This window comes from Bactrocera dorsalis, chromosome 3, assembly GCF_023373825.1.
Source record: "Bactrocera dorsalis isolate Fly_Bdor chromosome 3, ASM2337382v1, whole genome shotgun sequence".
In the NCBI taxonomy this organism is placed as follows: domain Eukaryota; kingdom Metazoa; phylum Arthropoda; class Insecta; order Diptera; family Tephritidae; genus Bactrocera; species Bactrocera dorsalis.
In genome coordinates this window covers 60,130,495-60,151,138 of record NC_064305.1, presented here as the reverse complement: position 1 = coordinate 60,151,138, position 20,644 = coordinate 60,130,495, and the positions used below count along the sequence as shown (strand labels likewise).

The window sequence follows — 20,644 nt, the reverse complement described above, 5'->3', positions numbered from 1 at the left end:
CCTGGGAGCGTAGCCGATGTCTCTTAATTAGCTGACGATTTATGTCAATGTCGTCGTAAAACTCATACAGCTTACCCATCCATCGCTCCATCGATTGCGATATTCGCCTATGCGCAAAGGGCCACAAATCTTCCGAAAAACTCATCAGATGTTGTCAATGTCCATGCCCCATACAGCAGGACGGAAATAATGAGTGACTTATAGAGTTTGGTCATTGTTAATCGTTCGACTGTTTATTGTGATTGCAGCTTTTCGACGTCGAACCTTCCTTGGCTGCATTAAGATAGTGGTCCGAGTCGATGTTAGGACTTCGGAGCGTACGCACGTCTAAAACACTGGAGACGCGATTTCCGTCTATCACAACATGATCGATCTGGTTGGTGGTTTTTCGATCCGGAGACATCCAGGTGCCTTGATGAGTTTTCTTATACTGGAATCTAGTAATACAGATATCCATATTTCGGGCCCCGTCGAAGTCGATCAGCCTCAACCCATTTGGGGATGTTTCCTCGTGGAGGCTGAATTTACCGACCGTAGTGCCAAAGATACCTTCTTTGCCCACCCTGGCGTTAAAGTCGCCAAGCACGATTTTGATATCGTGGCTGGGGCAGCTCTCATAGGTGCGCTCCAAGCGTTAATAGAAGGCATCTTTGATCACATCGTTTTTCTATTCCCTCAGGGCGTGGGCGCAAATCAGCGATATGTTGAAGAACTTCGCTTTGATACGGATTGTGGCTAGACGTTCATCCAATGACAGTACTCGCCGACGGAGTCTCTCTCCCACCACGGATCCCACACCAAATTTGCGCTCCTTTCAGTCCTTGTCCCGTCCATCGCATTTCTTGGACGGCGATGATGTCAGCCTTCACTCTAAGGAGGACATCAACCAGCTGGGCAGCGACACTTTCTCAATTAAGGAACCGGACATTCCAGGTGCAAGCCCTCAAATCGTAATCCTTAATTCGTTTGCCATGGTCGTCTTCAAAAGGGCGGTCTCTCATCCGAGGTTGATATTTTTCATTGGGTGCGTTTTTTTACGTGGCGGGTCCCAAACCCTGCGAACAACTCTGCGGAGAGGATGTTTCTCACTTTAGCCCGCCTTCAAACGACTGTTCTTATACTGCCCAGAACAAACTCGGTCTAGGACCGGCAGTCGTGAGCTGCTGGAGTCATATGTAAAAAATCTGAATTTTGTGAAGGTCGTTCTTAATCAGTTGTTTTATGCCGGAAACTATTGATGCTGTGCGAAAACTGATATTGCACGGGACCCATTGTGAGACTGAGGAAACTATAGTTAATAGTAGAACCAGCACACATTCAATATTACATACATATTTGATTGTGGAAACATTTTGTTCACGTTGGATCCCAAAAATTTGTCAATCGCTCAAAAAAAGCATGAAAACATTACCATGATGAATCGTGGATTTACGGGTATGAACCCGACAGTAAACAACAGTCCATGCTTCCAGATGAGCATTTTCAGGCAACATACATACGTAGCAGTAGAAAAAAAAAAACAGTTATTCAGGGTTAAATCATTGTATAACACAAGAGTTGACCAATTAAGCAGGGCTAAAACTCTGTCTCCTGCCAATAATGAAACTTTTCAGCAGTGAAATTGTCCGCAAAACGTGCTTTGTCTCAATTGAATAGAAAATTTGTCAAATCTCTCAAAACATTTTAAACAACGCTCACAGATCCGCACGCTTGTGAGTCATGCCATTTGTGTTTAAGCCTTTCGACGGCGCAAATCGCAAAAAAATCCACTAGTGACCGCATGTCTGAGCATTTTGGGCATTACCAAAGTAGCCAGACAACAAACTGTGTTGCTATTGTTGTTGTTAGCGTTGCTGCACTTACCTGTCGCCAATTGTAGCGGTGACCGCAAAAAACAAAAGTGCAATTGGGCAAAAAATGCAGACACAACAACAACAACACATACACCAAAACAACAACAATAGCTGCAGCTACGACAAATGCAAGCCAATTCCGAAAAAGCTAACGAGTCACCGCTCAACAAAAAGAACAACAAACGAAGGAAACAAGAACCAAGAACTGATTGCATTTCAGGCGGACGGACAGCCGGATTATTGGTGTTGGCTGGCGAAAAAATCGAGCCAAGCGGCGCAGCAAAACGCAGCAAAACGCAGCAAAATTGGCCGCTGCAGCCCTGCAAAAGTCCCTTTCAGCTCAGCTCGATTTATTCAACGCGACGCAGCTCAATGCAACGCTGTGCGCTGCGTGCACGCACAGAAAAACCGAAAACAATTCAATTTGAGCGATTGAAAATTCGCAGACGACAATAAAGTGCACAAAACTGTAAAATTCGTAAGACAATGCACGAGCGAAACAAAAAAGACAAACGAATCTCCAAAAATGAAATGGGGAAAAAGCAACGAAAATGAAAATGACAAGTGCAACAAAAGAGAAACTGCAAATAATGCCGGAGAAAAGCGCACGAACGTACGAAAATTGACGATTTCGACTTGGTTTTTGTGTTCGCTGCGTTGAATTGCGATCGAGCAAAGAAATTACCTGTGCTGGTTCCTCAACTGCGCTCTCCATTAGCATGCGTGACATGTGAGTGATTATCTGGATGCAGACTAAATTGCAAAAGGTAGAGGGGCTTTCAATATGGGCGGATGGGCGGACAGGCGGTGAAAAGCTGAGACATATATGACTCTGTGATTCCATTGGGTTTTATTAGGGTTTCCGAAGGTCGAACTTTCGCATCAAGTTAAAGACAGTCTGAAATTTATAAGGTGCATTAAACTTAGTATAATAAAAAAATTGATATTGCAATCGATTCCAAATACTGGTGGCGGCAAGAAGCCATTCAAATCTCGAGAACTCTGCATGAAAACAGGAAATCGCATAACATGGCTTGTCGGTGTTATTCTTGTAATAAGTATCTAGTCCCCTCTTAGGTGGTAAGGTTCAAGTTGATTGTCAATGAAATCATTTTATGGTAGGCTATTCGACGGGGTCGGACTATAGGGAGGATACTATATATCTGACACCCCCCCCCTAGATATATAGTATGTGCGGTTCTCTGGGCATGCAAAGAGGTGGTTAGAGTCGTGTAGCATAGGGACTCATAGCATTGCTCATTGCACGCAGGACATATATTTTGTATGTCGCGATCGATTCTGTATAAGTAGGTTTTTAACCTGCTACAGTATCCGGAACGAAGTTACGCAAGGGTCACCCTAAAGGCACGACACAACTCGAGCTCTTCGTCTGCCAGAGATGGTGGTTCTGCCCCAAGTTGGTTTCTGCGACAACATCTCAACAGTCGTACGACAGGAGACATCAAGGGGCATTCTATAATGGTACCGACTGTTGAATTTTAACACGTCTGTACTTTCTTCGTCTGCGAAAATTGTTAGCAGATCGTTTTCCTACATTCAACCGACTTTTCGGGGCAGAGTAGTTGATGATAAGCTATCTCTGATTGTTAGGGTACAGACGGCTTTGTATTATACCATTTTATAGGGCAAGTTTGATTTTCCGAGAAACTGATTGAGAGAGAGAGAGAGTAACGAAACTGCATATTCAACATCGCCCACTCAGTCCCAATTTAAGACCCCTCTATTTAGATATATCAGAGCTTCCGAAATTTTCGCAAGTGTGCCGGTGCTGAGACAACGTTTTGATGCGATTGAATTGTAAGCGGTTGTTGCTGTTGCTGTTCTTTTACTGCTGCTGATGCATTTTGGTCGAACTGAAGTGACAAAAAATTGGTGTTTCTGTAAAATACAGTTGTTTTTGGCCTTTTCCTCAGTAATGTGTATTCCAAAAACGCATTTGTTCTCAGTCGTTTAGTTTTTTTTTGTTTCGCTTTGCTTTCCCTGTTTCCCTGAATTTGGACTTTGTCATCGTTCGAGGCAAGTATAGACGACATGGATTCAAAATGCAGTAATCAAAGACATTCTACACGTTTCACCTATACATTGATGCTTTCCGGTGAAGACTGCTATTAGACATAGGGAAGCTAGTTATATGAGGTGCCCGGGTAGGAACACATCGATATTCTCCATAATTTCGATTGCATTCCTAACAATCTAGATCACTGCATAACATAACTCTTTCTTTGCGGTCCCTTCTCTGCTCACACACCAGCGAGAGCGTGCCGAATTCGTTGGAGAAGCGGTGCATTGAGCTTTTTCACGGGTGGTTCGAAGTTTAGAGATAGAGAAAGCTGATGACCTACTAGGGTACTTCAATTTCATCCGATTGTCCATTGAACCTATGGATTTCCAGAGAGAAACTACTGAAACCTCATATGGGCAACCATTTATGGTGTAGATTTAGAGTTTTCCGTTTCTTCGTCAGTTTATAAAACGAATGCTCGATGCTCGTTTCCTCAGAAGACAAAGTGGTTTCAATAAAACGATACTTTGTCCCTGATTGATGGTTGCTTGACTTAGAGAAGCGGCCAACAGAACTTGTAACCTTTCTAGTTCCATTCTATCTAAGCACTATTCAACAACTCGATGTAATTAATAAAAAGACTAAGCTTTTTTCACCCTAGCTATACAATTCCCTTTAAATCGGAATTTTAGAAGATGTGGAGGAAATGCCATACCAACCCGCTGGAGTCTAGACATTCGCAAAGTTAATGTTTCATCATACTCCCTACACAATCTGTACTCTGTCGATTCTGAAGGTGTGATCTCAGTGGTTTTCGTAACTGTAGAAACCTTTTGGTATGTCACTAGCCACACCACCACAAAGTAATTTTGGAGAACGCTCTCTAGTAAAGGGATTCCAAGCGCTGAGGTACTCTCTATACATTTTACTTAAGTCTTTTAATGCATTTTCTAACCTGCTGCTGGTTAATGCAAAATTTTACTAAATACTTTTCTACAAATAATCTGTAAACGAAGGAAAATCAATACGTACGTCGAAAGAGATGAGATCCGCGTATAGATATCTAGTGGCTATGAATTCTAATAGATAGAAGGAAGGACTAATCAATTTTATGATCTGACCAGTTTGACATTTTAAAAAGGGCCACTTGGCAAACAGCAGACAATTAAAAGCAACAACAATCCAGCTCAAGTGCAATCGAAATAAGAAGTCTCGACAAGCTAAAAAAAAACAAACGAGCGGAAGAAGCGTAAAGAAGAAGCAGAAGTATAACAAGTAAGGAAGAGCTAAGTTCTGGTATAACCGAACATTTCATACTCTTGCAACTTACAAAGATTAAAGCCAAGGGGTACCTTCAGGTGAATAAGGCCTGTTAGTTATATCGTCTAAGCGGGTTTTCACCCGATTTTACTCATTCCAAGCACAAATATATAGCGGTTTAAGAAAACACGTTCTCTCAATTTTATTACGAGAACTCACATATTGGCTGATATAAAGTCACCCGGTGGTTCGAAAATCTTTGTATTAGGTATATGGGGGCTAAGTGAACCCATTTTTGATACACAGAGATATTATTATCAGGTAATGATTCTCTCTGAATTTCGATTATAAATCTGAAACATTTACCGATATTTTCGGCAAAAAGTCATCTATAGGTGCTGGGGTCCAAATATTCAGTACTTAGGGGCTTGAAATTTTTTTGTTGGATTTGAAATTTTAATCATATGGTGGAAAACTCTAAAGGGATTATTTGTGCAAAGTTTTATTCCGTTATATTTTTTGATTCTTGATTTATGTAGTGGAAAGTGAAAAATCAAATGGACTTAAAAATAGTGCTATATGGGATGTAGGCGTTGCTGTAGTCTGATTTCGCCCATTTTCTTTCTATATGATGGAAGGATACAAGCAAAATATGGTTGAAATCGATTGAGCGGGTGCTGAGATATGTGACTTTACCACAGAGTGGGCGATGCCACGCCCATCGTCCAATTTTGACTCGTCCTCTCATAACAAATCAACTTCTCTCGTCATCTTGGTCATTCATATCTGTATATATAACTCTATATCTATCTCGTTTAGTTTTAGGTGATACATACAACCATTAGGTGAACAAAACTATTATGCTCTGCAGCAGCATGTTGCAGGGGTATAAAAATATGATGAAATAAGATTGACTGCGAACAGGAAATGCCTGAGCGCTAGATTATAAATATAAAAATAGAGAACCTGTTGCTGCTCCTGGAAAAAGCCAACGCGGCGAACGCAATACCAAAAGCACCATCACCCAAAGTCGGTGACGTACCAAGTGGCTCGTGTGTGCATATATGGACGGAGGAGGGAAATTCGATAGAATGAAACGTGAATGTATATATGTATGTATGTATGTATGTATGTGTGTATGTATGTATGTGTGTATGTACGTACACGTTTTGTGTGCAAATATTTCTAAGTTAGACCGCGGCCATGTGAGTGTATGCGTGCTGGGCTCATCAACAGCAACATATGCTGCCAACAGACAGCGCTCCAGACAGACGGATGGATATGCAACAATTGTTGAGGCATCATTGTAACTGCGTATGCTTTGTTTTTATTGTTTTGCCTACACCTTACACATTTATTAGCAAACAAATGTGCACGGCAGCATATCGACAATGTGTTGTCGCCGCCGGAGAGGCAATGGAACGTGACTCAAGTTGACGTTGCCGTTGCTGTTGCTGTTGTTGCTGCTGTTACAACGTTGCTACTTTTTAGCATTTATGTGTAGTATTAACACACACACACACATACGTACATGAGCACGCTTGCTGACTGTGTGCTTTTATGGCGTGCATGCAACAGGATGAAAAGTAATTCTAATTTGATTTCCTTAAGCGCAAGCAACGTCCTTGAGCATTGATGGTTCACTCTCGTGCATTACTGCATATGTGTATGTGGACACATACACTAACACACATTTAAGAGCATTTGCGCCGTTTTTTTATATTGCTGTTTTATTTTTCTTAGATTTTTTATTATATTCGGTTGCCTTTGCCACTTTAAACGCCCATGCAACCCCTGCAGCTCTTCACAACCGCACTTGCAACTGTGCAAATTTAATTGCAAAGCTTTAATTTGTTTTTTTGAAATCTGAAGAAAACGCAGAGATTCCAATATTTTTAGCAAATATTTTATTCCGAAATTGAAATTGAACGGCCAAGATTCCAAGTGTAGCCAGGTCCTTCTCCACCCAATCTTTCCATAGGAGGCGAGTTATTCCTCTTTCTCTGCTTCCCCCGAAATAGCCAGCATAGCCGCTGAATCACTGAACTATGTCAATGGCGTCGTATGTCTCGTACAGCTCATAATTCCAAAGACTGCGGTATTCGCTGTCGCCAATGCGCAAAGGACCATAAATCTTCCACAGAACCCTTCTCTCGAAAACTCGTACTGCCGACTCATCTCATAGCTGACGTTGTTGTTGATAGACAAAACTATCAAAGACTTCGAAGTTACGAGGTATGACAATTAAGTAATGAGACTGATTCCATAAAAACCGTATATTTGAAAATTATTCTACAACTCTGCCCTCCCCTTCGAAAAAGTCCCCTTGGGCAGCTATACAGCGATTCCAGCGCGTTTTCCATGCTTCGTAAAATTTCTGGAACGCTTCGACTGGGATGTTCGCGAGTACTCTCGTCACGGCTGCCTGGATGTCCGTAATCGACTCAAAATGGGTTCCTTTGACCACCGATTTTGTTTTAGGGAACAAAAAAAGTCACGGGGTGACATGTCGGGCGTATAAGGTGGCTGTTGCAAGACGGCGATTCCTTTGGGTCCCCAGAGCACTATCACCATACACTCTCACAATTTTAGCGTTTCCGAAGCTGTTTCGCCCAATCTGGCGCAAAATTTTATCGCGACGCGTTGCTCTTGATTTCGTTTTTCCATTTTCGTGACGAGCACTACAAACACACGTCTACTCAACTTGACGCAGCAGGCGAACTAAACAAGCTAGAGCGATGGTACATATGTATATCAATAAAGATGGGAGAGATGCCGCAAAAAGAGAAAGGGAATTTCAAGGTCACAAGTTTACCACAAGCGCGGCAATAAAATCCGTCTCATTACTTAATTGTCAAACCTCGTATGACTATCATCAGTAACGAGGAAATTAAGTCACGAGTGCAATGCTTCGCTTCTTTGTCCAACCTGTAGGAAGCAGCACTAACGGCGGGGTTGTTATGACCGATGATATCGATTCCACTTTATGTTATAAAAAATCCTTCTAAGAAGATTGTGTAATATTCAATAAAAAACAAAAAAAAAAAAAAACAAGAAAAAACGTTAACTTCGGTTGCACCGAAGCTAAATACCCTTCACAGGTGCATTTCTGTTAGTAACTATGTGTTCAGTTTGTATGAAAGCTATATGCTATAGCAATCCGATCTGAACAATTTCTTCGGAGATTACATTGTTGCCTTAAAAAGAATCTGCACCGAAGCTAAATACCCTTCACAGGTGCATTTCTGTTAGTAACTATGTGTTCAGTTTGTATGAAAGCTATATGCTATAGCAATCCGATCTGAACAATTTCTTCGGAGATTACATTGTTGCCTTAAAAAAGAATCTATACCAAATTTCGTGAATATATCTCGTCAAATGTGAAAGTTTTCCATACAAGAACTTTATTCCGATCGTTCAGTTTGTATTACAGCTATATGCTATAGTAATCCGATCGGAACAATTTCTTCGGAGATTACATTGTTGCCTTAAAAAAGAATCTATTCCAAATTTCGTGAATATATCTCGTCAAATGTGAAAGTTTTCCATATAAGAACTTGATTCCGATCGTTCAGTTTATATGGCAGCTATATGTTATAGTTGTCCGATATCGGCTGATCCGACAAATGAGCAGCTTCTTGAAGAGAAAATGATTTTTGCAAAATTTCAAAAGGATATCTTAAAAACTGAGGGACTAGTTCGTATATATACAGACAGACAGACGGACGGACAGACAGACGGACATGACTAAATCGACTCAGCTCAACATACTGATCATTTATATATATACTTTATAGGGTCTCCGACGCTTCCTTCTGGGTGTTACAAACATCGTGACAAAGTTAATATACCCTGTTCAGGGTATAAAAACAAAGATTCTCATATAAGAACTTGATACTCGGGGTGATTGTATGGCAGCTGTATGTTATAGTGGTCTGATCTGAACGATCTCTCCGAAAATTGTACCATTGTCTTGGAGACGAATCCTTGCCAAAACTCGTTTTTTTTAAGAACCTGATTTTGGTCGTCCTGATTGTATGATAGCTGTATGCTAAAGTGGTCCGATATCGGCGGTTTCGACAAATGAGCAGCTTCTCGGGGAGAAAAAAAAACGTGTGCAAAATTTCAAAGCAATATCTTAAAGGATGAAAGACAAATTCGGGTATATACAGGCCAGACATACGGACCGCCTACTTTCGCATTGTGACATGCAAACGTGAAAATAATCTTATATAGCAAATTTGGTTGCAATTGGTAAAGAAGGTCCGGAGATATGTGATTTCACACAAAGGTGCGTGGTGCTATGCCAATTGTCCAATTTCGAAACCGATTCTTATAAAGCCGTCTTGTATAATTCTGCGTGTGAAATTTCATGCTTCTTGTCAGAATATACTTTCCTTCTGAAAAATGCTCACATCTGCATATTTAAAACCGTTCTCTCTTTAAAGTGTTTTTTAAGTTAAACTAGTTACCCCACAGATCCTCGGTGGCTCAAGGCTTCGATCCTTGATCCAACCAATGTTAAAAATTTCGCTTTTAATTGTGATCGAAAACCTGCAATTAATCAAAAACTTCCAACGTCTTTCTCCTTTGCTTTCCATCTTCAGTTCTTAAATACCTTAAACCTTAGTAATACCTTCATTTGTGAGTCGCTACGATCGCTTGGATGAGTCCATACTTGGAGCAACCATAAATAGTAAATAAAGCGATGCCCCACAGTGCGCACCGAAGACCTCATTGCTGCTGTGAAGAATAATATCAATCATAACACGAATAAGATTTCGACAACTCGTGCTAAAATTGGAGCTTTACTCATTCACTTTACGGAAGATTTTGCTGAAGTATCTTGGTTTGCAGCCTAAGAAAATACAAAAAAATACAAAATTGAAACCAAACGACCATTGACCGTGTCGCACGATCGGTGAATGAGCCCAAAAAGGATGTAGATCGATACCAGATTTTCATAAAACACTTTTGGTTGAATGGTTAAATAACGGGTGATTTTTTTGAGGTTAGGATTTTCATGCATTAGTATTTGACAGATCACGTGGGATTTCAGACATGGTGTCAAAGAGAAAGATGCTCAGTATGCTTTGACATTTCATCATGAATAGACTTACTAACGAGCAACGCTTGCAAATCATTGAATTTTATTACCAAAATCAGTGTTCGGTTCGAAATGTGTTTCGCGACAAATTTTGTTCAGCGATGAGGCTCATTTCTGGTTGAATGGCTACGTAAATAAGCAAAATTGCCGCATTTGGGGTGAAGAGCAACCAGAAGCCGTTCAAGAACTGCCCATGCATCCCGAAAAATGCACTGTTTGGTGTGGTTTGTACGCTGGTGGAATCATTGGACCGTATTTTTTCAAAGATGCTGTTGGACGCAACGTTACGGTGAATGGCGATCGCTATCGTTCGATGTTAACAAACTTTTTGTTGCCAAAAATGGAAGAACTGAACTTGGTTGACATGTGGTTTCAACAAGATGGCGCTACATGCCACACAGCTCGCGATTCTATGGCCATTTTGAGGGAAAACTTCGGACAACAATTCATCTCAAGAAATGGACCCGTAAGTTGGCCACCAAGATCATGCGATTTAACGCCTTTAGACTATTTTTTGTGGGGCTACGTCAAGTCTAAAGTCTACAGAAATAAGCCAGCAACTATTCCAGCTTTGGAAGACAACATTTCCGAAGAAATTCGGGCTATTCCGGCCGAAATGCTCGAAAAAGTTGCCCAAAATTGGACTTTCCGAATGGACCACCTAAGACGCAGCCGCGGTCAACATTTAAATGAAATTATCTTCAAAAAGTAAATGTCATGAACCAATCTAACGTTTCAAATAAAGAACCGATGAGATTTTGCAAATTTTATGCGTTTTTTTTTTTAAAAAAGTTATCAAGCTCTTAAAAAATCACCCTTTAGTTAAAAAGCAAAATCGTAGCCTTTGGAGTGATGATAATCCACAAGCAATGGAGGATGTTGATGTAAACGACCTTCGATCCCAACAAAACGTCACTACATGCCTTATAGTGGTGGGTTATCTGGCGTCGTAGGCCTGTGGTGTGGCCGCCAAGATCGTGCGACTTAACACCGCTGAACTATTAATTTGCAAGGTTATGTGACGTTACTTGTCTGATAAGCTCGAGACGATTGACGCCTTGGAAGATAATATTCGGCTGTCGAAAATGGATCTATTAGCTGGAAACTATTGCAGCCAGCCGCGGCTATCACTTTCCCCAAATCACTTTTAAAACAAAACGGCAAACTCTTATCTTCTAAAGACGATGTGCTGTTTTCAGTTCTCAAAAAATTGCTCTCAGGGAAGAAATATTCGGCAATACAGAGGTATTCGCCGAAACTGATCGGTCTAAAAAAACTCAAATAATCCACACAAAAGAACTATTGGAAACAGCAACCACCGCTGAGAGCTTTCAAACAGCCCTAGTAATAACGGCTACCGGTCAATAAAATCAAGCTTGCGTCCCTTGGGACTTATTATGTTCTTTCATGTAGCATGTTGGTATGTACATAAGTATGTTGGCTACATGAGTATTGCCAACTGCAATTGCACCTATAAGTGTGCTATGAGTGCCATCTGTTTGTATGTGGGCATGTGCAACAAAGCATTGATTTCTTACTAAGTATAAAGCCAGCAAGTCTACGCTGGAAAAGTAGCTGGAAGCGTAGAGCAGAAAGAAAATCCCGAGTCATGCGCTCGCAGCTGAATGCCGCAGCAAAGACTGGCTGGCCAAGGGCGTGCGTGTTGCACGTTGCGTGTATGTGCATGCGTGCGTGCGTGCGCTGCTAGTCACGCTGCCGTGCATACGCAACAATAACAAATAGCAAATGCTTGTGACAAAAATAACTACAGCAACGACGTCATCAACTGCAAACGCACAAAGCTACCCAATTGCAGCTGTACGTGTGTATGTGTGAGTATGAGTGCGCATAATGCATTTGCTTTTCTTTTCTTGCTTTTGCTTTTGTGTTTTGTTTTTTTTTTTCGTTTGTGTTAGGTTTGCATTTTTCGCGCCAACGCAAACATTTTGCGTCTAGTGAACGGCCAAGCCAACCGGTCCAAAGGCCGGCCGGTTGCTTGGCTGGCTGACTAGTTTTGGCTGAATGACCGCAGATACGACGACGACGGCAGCAGCTGCAGCGCCGACCATTGCTTGCTGCCAATCAGCCAACCCAGCAACCAACCATCCAAGCAGTCAGCAAGCCGGCAAAACGGCCAGCTAGTCAGTCAGACAGCCGGCTAGCAGTCATCAGGCAACGCGCCACTCGCATTCGATTCTGATAATGAAGCTGAAATGCACACTTTTACATTTCCTCGTAAACAATTAACGACCTACTGCGACGGCCAGCCGAGCGGGCGGACGTGTATGCATACTGCCGACTAGCCGGTCGTTCGGTTGTAACGTCCATAAGTTGCGGCAAGACGACGATAACGTGCTGGCCAAGCAGCTTTCTTGGAATATACCGAAAATTATTGCATTAATGCAAAGCGTAGTGCAGCAACACGCTTGGCTGGTATTGCCCGAGTGCACACAAGCGTACGCACATGCAGGTAGAGTCGTCAACAAACACCAACGCATTTGAGCACGCGCCAATGGTCATTCGTAGGCCATCCAGTTGACCAGACAAACATTGGTTGGTTGACCACAGCCAGCAAGTTGGCTGACTGGCTGGCTATTCTTACTTGTGTGTGTGTGTGTGTCTATGTTTGGTTGCGTACGCAGCAGTCAGCCCACATGCGTCTGGACTTACCTGTATCGCCTCCCTTCCTACGCGCTCGCCCGGAGCCGCGCGCGCTGTTCCGTCCGTCGCGGCTAAGCATGTCCGTTTGCTGTCTGTTGTCTGTTCGCCTCCTCATTTCGCTTGCATTGCGAACGCTTGGTTTATGGCATTCCAAAAATGCTGCCGGCCGCCAATGAGCGCACTTTTGCCTCACGTTGTTGCTATTTTTAACTCGGCTGTTTCAAGCGCATGCATACCAGCGCGCACACACTCTCATACATACAGACAGACATGGCCATGTACGTATGTATGTACGCCTATGCCACATGCATACTTGTTATGATTCAGACTTTGGATTTTCGATTTTCTTTTTCAATGTGCTTTTTTTTTGTTTTTGTTTTAGACATTTTACTGCTTTCGCGTTTCTTTCACTGGCTCGGCGCGGCTACCACCGTCAAATTGCATTCGCAATGCCAACCTGTGGTATTTGTTTAATAACAGCTACGTGTGTATGTGCTTAAATATGCCTGTGTATATGTATTTACGAATATTTTATTCCAGCATTTTCCGAATCGCGTTTATCGGTCAATTAAATTACTTGAAAAATGAAAAAATTGAAACTTCCTTATTGTGAAATTTGATGGTATCGTGTTTGAATGGGAAAAAATATCAAGGCAACTTATAAAACCTTCCCGATATTTTATTGGTCAGGTATGATCGCCAAGTTTACTCATTGAGCGATGCACATAGCTAGCAGCTCGGCCATCGAATAAAAGACTTTCAGAAATTGGTCCTTGCTCTGAAATAGTCACACTTTTAACGGTTTGATATTAAGGTTGTCCGTTCCTAGGTTCCCTACTTTTTTAAAGAAAAAAGACAGATGCCGGAGAACATTCTTTTGTCTTTATTTTTTGAAAATGTTGGCTGCGGCTACGGGTGAGATGGTCGGTTTCGGGTTCGGGTTGCTCTTCGTCACAAATGCGGCTTTTGCCTGTTTAAATACCTATTGAACCAGAAATGGACATCATCTATGAACAAAATTTGGCTCGAGTGGTGTTTAAAGTAAATTTAAAATAAATGCAAAAATATTTAAATTAAGCTAATTTCTTAATGTCACTCTCATATAAACTCCATCCCTGGGACCGTCGATTCTCACAAGTTTCTCTCATGGATATACCATAAAGTGAATGTCCGCTTCAAAAATACACATATCGAGTTTGTTATAAACCAGCTGCGATTTCATTATTTAATCGATAGTTTTGACTACCGGCCTTCCAGAGCGTGTTACATATTTGACATGAAATTGAACGGAAGTTGTTGCAACCAAAATAGAGCGAGAATATCTGTTATAGTTATTTTTAGTCACCCGGCTTTCGTTTTCGTCGTTATCGAAGAAAAACTGTAAAGTATTTTCTCTTTGTTGGTGTCCATCTTTGACAAGTGCTCAGACAATACAAAGTCAAGCAATTACAAAACTGCCTGAAACCCTTTTTTCGTACAAAATTTTACCTTTACACCGCCATATGTAGCAGCTTGATTTCACTTATATAAGTCATTTATAAAAGAGACTCAAAAGCCCGTAACCATAAAGGTAAATTTTCGTTTTGTTCTCGAGAATGTTCATCAATATCAAAATAATTTTATGAATTATTTGAATTTTTATTGGAACAATCTTTAGGCAATTTTGGGAGTGCCTCGATGGCTGATCGAATTTTTTAAGAAGTTTGTGTTATATTCAGCTTTATGAAGGTCAACACCGACTGATGAAGAATTATCGCGATATATTCAGTATATTGAGTACAATTTTGCACAAAGGGAGTATTCTAACCAAATTTCGTGTGCGAAATCGTTGCGAATGTTGGAAAATGCTTATGGTGACTCAAGAAGACAAGCCTATGAGTGGTACAAAGCCTTCAAAGACGATCGAGAGATCATTGAAGACATGTCTCGTTCTGGGCGATCTCGACCTCTTGATGAAAATATTAAAAAAGTGAAGAATGTGGTGCTTAAAATTCGTCAAGTAAGTGTTGGAGTAAATTGAAGAAGTCGCACGATAGTTAGTCCGTTCGAATTATTTTGATGGATATTTTGGGTATGAAGCGCACTCTTGCTCGACTCGTCCCAATAAAACTGAAGTTTAAAAAAAAGATTACCGTAAACAGGTTCCTTTGGACGTTTGAAGAGATAAAAGAAAATTTGCTGAAGGAGCTGAAGGCCATCTCAAAAAGTGGAAAGTGTTTCGAGGACTGGCAAATCCGTTGACATTAGTGTATTACATCTGGTGGGGACTACTTTTAAGACGACAAAATAAACATGAACAATTAAATACTTTGCATTTTATTTATAGTTTCCGGGTATTTTTTGTCACAAATTATATAAATGATCAGCTGATCCGCTGAAGTGGAGACCAATACCTCTATGTAACTTACCAAACCCTTAACTCCATCGTTATTGTTTGTTTTTCGCCCCACAGCAGTGCCGCTAAGGCCTAAGACTCGTCAGTCACGACATTCAGCCAGCTTTTCAGATCTATAGCACACCACGCTTTTATGCTGTCCCACACTATTTTCGATTCAGTCATCAACCGCACTATGTTATTCTGTGTCACTCGTTCCGTTGTTAATTTTTCTAAACTGCCTATCTTCTTTTCATACCGCCGACATAAAAAGAAGATTTGCAGCGCGTTTACTCCGCTGTTACCGAGGAAAGCACAATTCATCTCGTCATAATAAACATATTTGTAGAGATACACTCTAAATCACCCGGGGCCCGTCAAAAATTGCGTCAGATTTAAATCAGTTTCTCCATGTTTCTTATCTAACCATGCATGTACACTTTTAATTAGCCTGCGGGTCCTTCTCCCCTTTGTAGCTGCATCCCATTGTTTTTGCCATTCATGGAGGCTTGTTTGCCTCTCATACTTCCGATCCTCCACCGCTAATCGCCTGCCCTGTCTTGTGGACCTGTCGTCAGGCCCGTAGCCAGCTTTTCATTTCGGAGGGGGCTGAAGTAAAAACATATATAAACTTTGAATTTTCTGTTTATTAAAAAAAAAAACAATATAAATTCATATACATATTACTTAAATTATTTGCTAGTTGTAACTTAAATAAGTAATATTTTTCTTTTCTTCTTGTTTGCCATATCATTAACTACTTCATCTGGATCTATTTTAATATCCCAGTGCACTGCAATAACAGCAAGTGCACTCAGCCGCTCATTGCCCATCACACTGCGTGGTAAAGTTTTTATTCTTTTTAAGGTTGAAGAAGTTCTTTCGAAGGAAGCGGTCCTCACTGGAAGAGTTGGTAAAATTGTAAGCAGGTAGTGAATATTTTTAAAATACGTTGCATCGCAATGTTGCAGTAATTTCAACACTTCTATGGTTGGATCTATTGTTGATAAGCTGGCACACCACAATCGATACTCTGATTTTAATGCTGTCATTGATATTTGCTCCTCGAAATAAATAGTTAAATTTTTTAATTCTTCGGCATTATCAATTGCAGCAAAACCTGGGAGTAGAATTTGAAATGACGAGAGTATATCCTCATTCACTAATAAACGTTCTGTCATGTTTTGAATCAGAGCATCAACGCATAGAATAAATATTGTAACTCTGAAGTGGCTTTCAGGGGTTGTGCAAGGTGGATTAGCACGAGTAGTTTGACGCGAAGTCACTCTAGGCACTACAAGATCTATGTCATAAAAATCTTTAGACATTTGTGATGCTGTTTGGAAAATATCGTTGAAAAAACCATCCGTTGTTTCTCTTATCTGGTGCAGAGTTCTTATTAATTCTTTGGCTCGGTTCATTGCTGATACAAAATCCATAGATTTTTCTTGGAGTTGCACAGACAGTGGCAGCGTTAAGCTGAACAATTGCTCACAGACTCACAGACAATAGACTAAGCAAAAAATCGCTTTTCTCTACCGCTGCTAAGAAGGCTGATGCTTTAGACGAAATGGACCATGTCTTACTCGAAATTATTTCCAAACTTAGTACAATGAATTTGAAAAGCTCCACAAAGCTTATAATGCTTTCATGCCTTTCTATAAACCTTGTTTCACAAAGGCGAACTAGTCGTCTTTTTTTGCTTTCTGGTGCGTGCTTCTGTATAACGTCCTGGAAAGTTGTGTTTGCATTTGAATGGTTTCTAAATAAATTTGCTATTTCACTGACAATACCAAGGCAGTTCCGCATTGAAGGTAATGACATAGTATTAGAAAGCGCAAGGTTCAATCGGTGACTAGCGCAATGAACATATCGTGCTTTTGGATACAGTTGTCTTATCCTGGTTTGCACTCCACTTAAATGCCCTGATATGTTTGCTGCTCCGTCATATCCCTGGCCAACCAACTTCGCCATATCAAGATGGAGATCTGTACAACGCTTAAGTATGACTTTTGATAAGTTTTCAGTCACCGTCTAGTGTAGTTGCGTACGACTGTTATAGGTTTGAGCTGAGTTGTGTATAAGAGTTTCAAAAGATTCAGTCAGTGATAAATCTTTTTTATTTGCGATTTATTTAAAAAATTTCCTTATTTCGGGGGGGGGCTTCAGCCCTCTAGCCCCCCCCCCTGGCTACGTGCCTGCCTGTCGTATACTCTTTTGTATTCCATCGCCATCATCTCTGGTGGAATGATGCCCGTTATAATTCCAACTGCTTCGTGAGATAAGGTACAAAATGCGCACATGACTCTTAGTAAACGTCTTTTGTTGTAATGATAGCTCATATATGGGCGACACGTACATCAGAATTTAATGGATCCATACCAATATGCTCGTCTATTTTGGCTTGGTTCACCAATATTGGCCATTCTTCTCGCTAGAGAGGCCGTTATACGCGCTGCTTTCTGACTTACCCTTTCTTTCCTTGCGCCTTGTAGCTAAGTCTATTGTCTATCAATATTCCTAGGTACTTCAGCGACTTCTGTGTCCTGATACTATGGCCGTCGATGTTCAGTTTTATGTTTTCAAGCTTATTCCTCCTTGTGATCAGTTTCTGTTTTTTCCTAGCGTGTTACAGGTTTGTAATTCTTCGATCGTTGACACCACATGATTGCAGAGGTTCTCAGCCACTACAGTTATGGCAATATCATCCGCGTACCCGATGTTCTGTACCTGCAGAACTCTGTCATACAATACGTTCCATAACAATGGGACAAGTACAGAACCTTGTGGCACTCTGTTCGTTACCGTATACTATATTTGTCAGTCATCCGTATCGCTTATTAAATCTTATAAAACTAAGCTTGCTTGAAGTCGAACAATATTTATAAATTTTACTTTTATTTTCTTTCTAGTGAAAATCATGAGGCAACCACTTTGAACCACCAGCGCTTCCCCGCGGTTCAAAGAAACGAAACTCTCTACTGCAACACACGAAAATCGCATAAATTACGGATCAGTGAAAATGTGCAAAATCGCGACGTTTTCAAAATCCGTTAAGAATACAACAAATACAACGCACACACTAACATTTCTCAAATCCAATTACAAATACAAACGCAGAGTGCACACAAGCATGACGCATACGCACGCAACGCCAAGAGCGCGCCAACCATGGCGACGCGCTGCAATTGCGGGGGCAGAGAACCGCTGCGCTAATGCCAAAAATACATTAACTAATGCAATTAATCAAATAATCAACACTAAACGAATTACATGTGAAATTAAATTAATATTTAAATTATTTATTTTTTGCGTCGGCCAACTACTGACGCACACACCTTGCCATACGCGCGACGAACGACGCCCGAGTGACAGCGTGGCGCTAACGCAGCGACGACAAGTCGTCGGCGGACGCTTTGATGACACGAGCCATCAACGGCGAAATTATGATAAAGTGTCGAGCAGGCGATGCCAAATCGCGCAGCGTCTCCATCAATGGAGACAAAGACAGATGCGTCAACACGCCACCAACAAGAGCCAAACTCGGCTAGCGCCGCGTCAGCAACAACAACAGCAGGGTTTATATGTGAGCGGCTTGGCGTGTAATCAAAGCAGCCGTCGCTGCAGTGACAGCAATTGGCAAGATTTATCGCCGGTGGTCGCGCGGCTGTCAACAAAAGCAACGGCAACAGCAACAGCAACGACAACAACAACAACAATGCTGCAACGGTGGCACACATCGTCAGCCAGTGCCGGGAATGGACGCCTTAATGTGCTCTCAACACTGGCGGCAATATTATTTATGGCATTGGCATTCAATGCGACGCCTCTAGTGGATGGTGAGTAATCAATGTTGATATTGTTGTTGTGTGAGAATGCATGTAATTGGCATGTTAGCGCGTACGCGCCTGCGTGCATGTATGTGTATGTGTGTGTCTGTGGCGTTACAACTTAATAAGTGACATTGATGTCCTAACTGATTCGTAGCCGTCATGTCATTTAGACAAATGTAGACAAATGCCTTAACGAGTCCATAGCAAAGTGGTTATTTGAGGTAGAGGTGTGAAAACGTTATTAGACTGGGTAAGGAAGGGTTAACTACGCATGGAGACGCGTTTATTATTGACTTTACAATTGAAGTAATTTAAATTCGTGTTACAAGGAAAAATAGGTGGTCGGTAATAAGGGACTATGTGCGTGAGTATTTCTCGAAGAGTCATGAGTTCAAATTCGTTCGAAGACACTCAAATTTTTGTTTTTTTTTTGAAGTGTGGTTTACCCCGATACAAATAATATCAATTCTCTGGTTTCCATCTGTATAACTTATAATGAGAGTTTCTCTAAATATTATGTTGGTGCATATTAACTTCAGAAGTCCTATACTCTTCCGAACTTAGAGTGTTCTGTATGCATTATCCAGTCTACGAACACCTGATCAAACTTATGAGAACTGGACGACCGAAATAACATCCTTGAAATCGCATTAGTTGACGATGATCGCTATCCGAAAAACCCTCTGTAAGTTTAGATTTGCTCTTGGTCGTGAAACACCTAAGTTAGCTTAGGTTAGGTTCGATGGCAGATCGTCAAGATCATCGCATTTGCTAATCGCACTACTATATGTAGTCCTCTGCGACATCATAAAAGTAGAACACCTGTATCCGATCTTATTAATCGGCAAACCACTTTGTGGCGTTCCATGTCTATTTCCATCCGATCAGTAAGATATATAAAAGTGTGAGTTCCCAAGTGTTTCAAGTTTTAGCCCGCGAATGCGGGATAATCAAGAAAGATGTGAATTTTTCAACTCATCTTCTTTTATACAGCTTCTGTAGCTGACATCCGGTAAGATTTTCAATCTTACATCATGAACGCCGATAAGGCAATGACCTGTTATAATCTCCACAACAAGGTAGAGGCTAGCCTTACCGAGAGCAAAGAGCTAACTGGATATTAAATGATCGATCTTGGGCCAAAAGGATATTGTTACAGCGTAAGAACCTATTGTAGCGTAGCGTAGCGCTCTAAACTCCCACAAAGCCCCGCTATCCAGTAGTAGAAAGCACGGAGAGAACGGAACACCCACCCATTTCCATTCTCTTCATAGCTGGGTTAAAGTACCTCTTCTTGTCAGCTCTTCAGCTTTTCAGTTACATGCGATTCCGCTGTTGTCTGGTACCCTCCACACTAGTCTTATTACAAAATTTACTTGATGCCATTGATAACGAGCCTTGAATGCACAGTTCTATCGGATTGCTTAGTCTCACTGAAGGAAACTGCACTTTGAGCATTAGATCTCTCGGCATTATAGTGGTTGGTGGTAGAAACCTTAGTTTGAAAAAATCTACAGTAGTCAAGAAGTCCAA

At 41.2% G+C, this 20,644-nt stretch overlaps 1 protein-coding gene across 3 annotated transcripts in view; it reads left to right on the top strand.

Annotated features, from left to right (window-relative positions):
- The window catches only part of LOC105221944 (uncharacterized), an 87,704-nt gene that overhangs the window by 21,152 nt on the left and 45,908 nt on the right, over positions 1 to 20,644 (top strand). For all 3 annotated transcript variants that reach the window (XM_049451710.1, XM_029548604.2, XM_049451709.1), the window contains exon 3: positions 18,191 to 19,117. In XM_049451710.1, coding sequence (XP_049307667.1) covers positions 18,301 to 19,117 — 817 coding nt within the window. In that variant the 5' untranslated portion in view covers positions 18,191 to 18,300. The remainder of the gene's footprint in view (positions 1 to 18,190; positions 19,118 to 20,644) is intronic.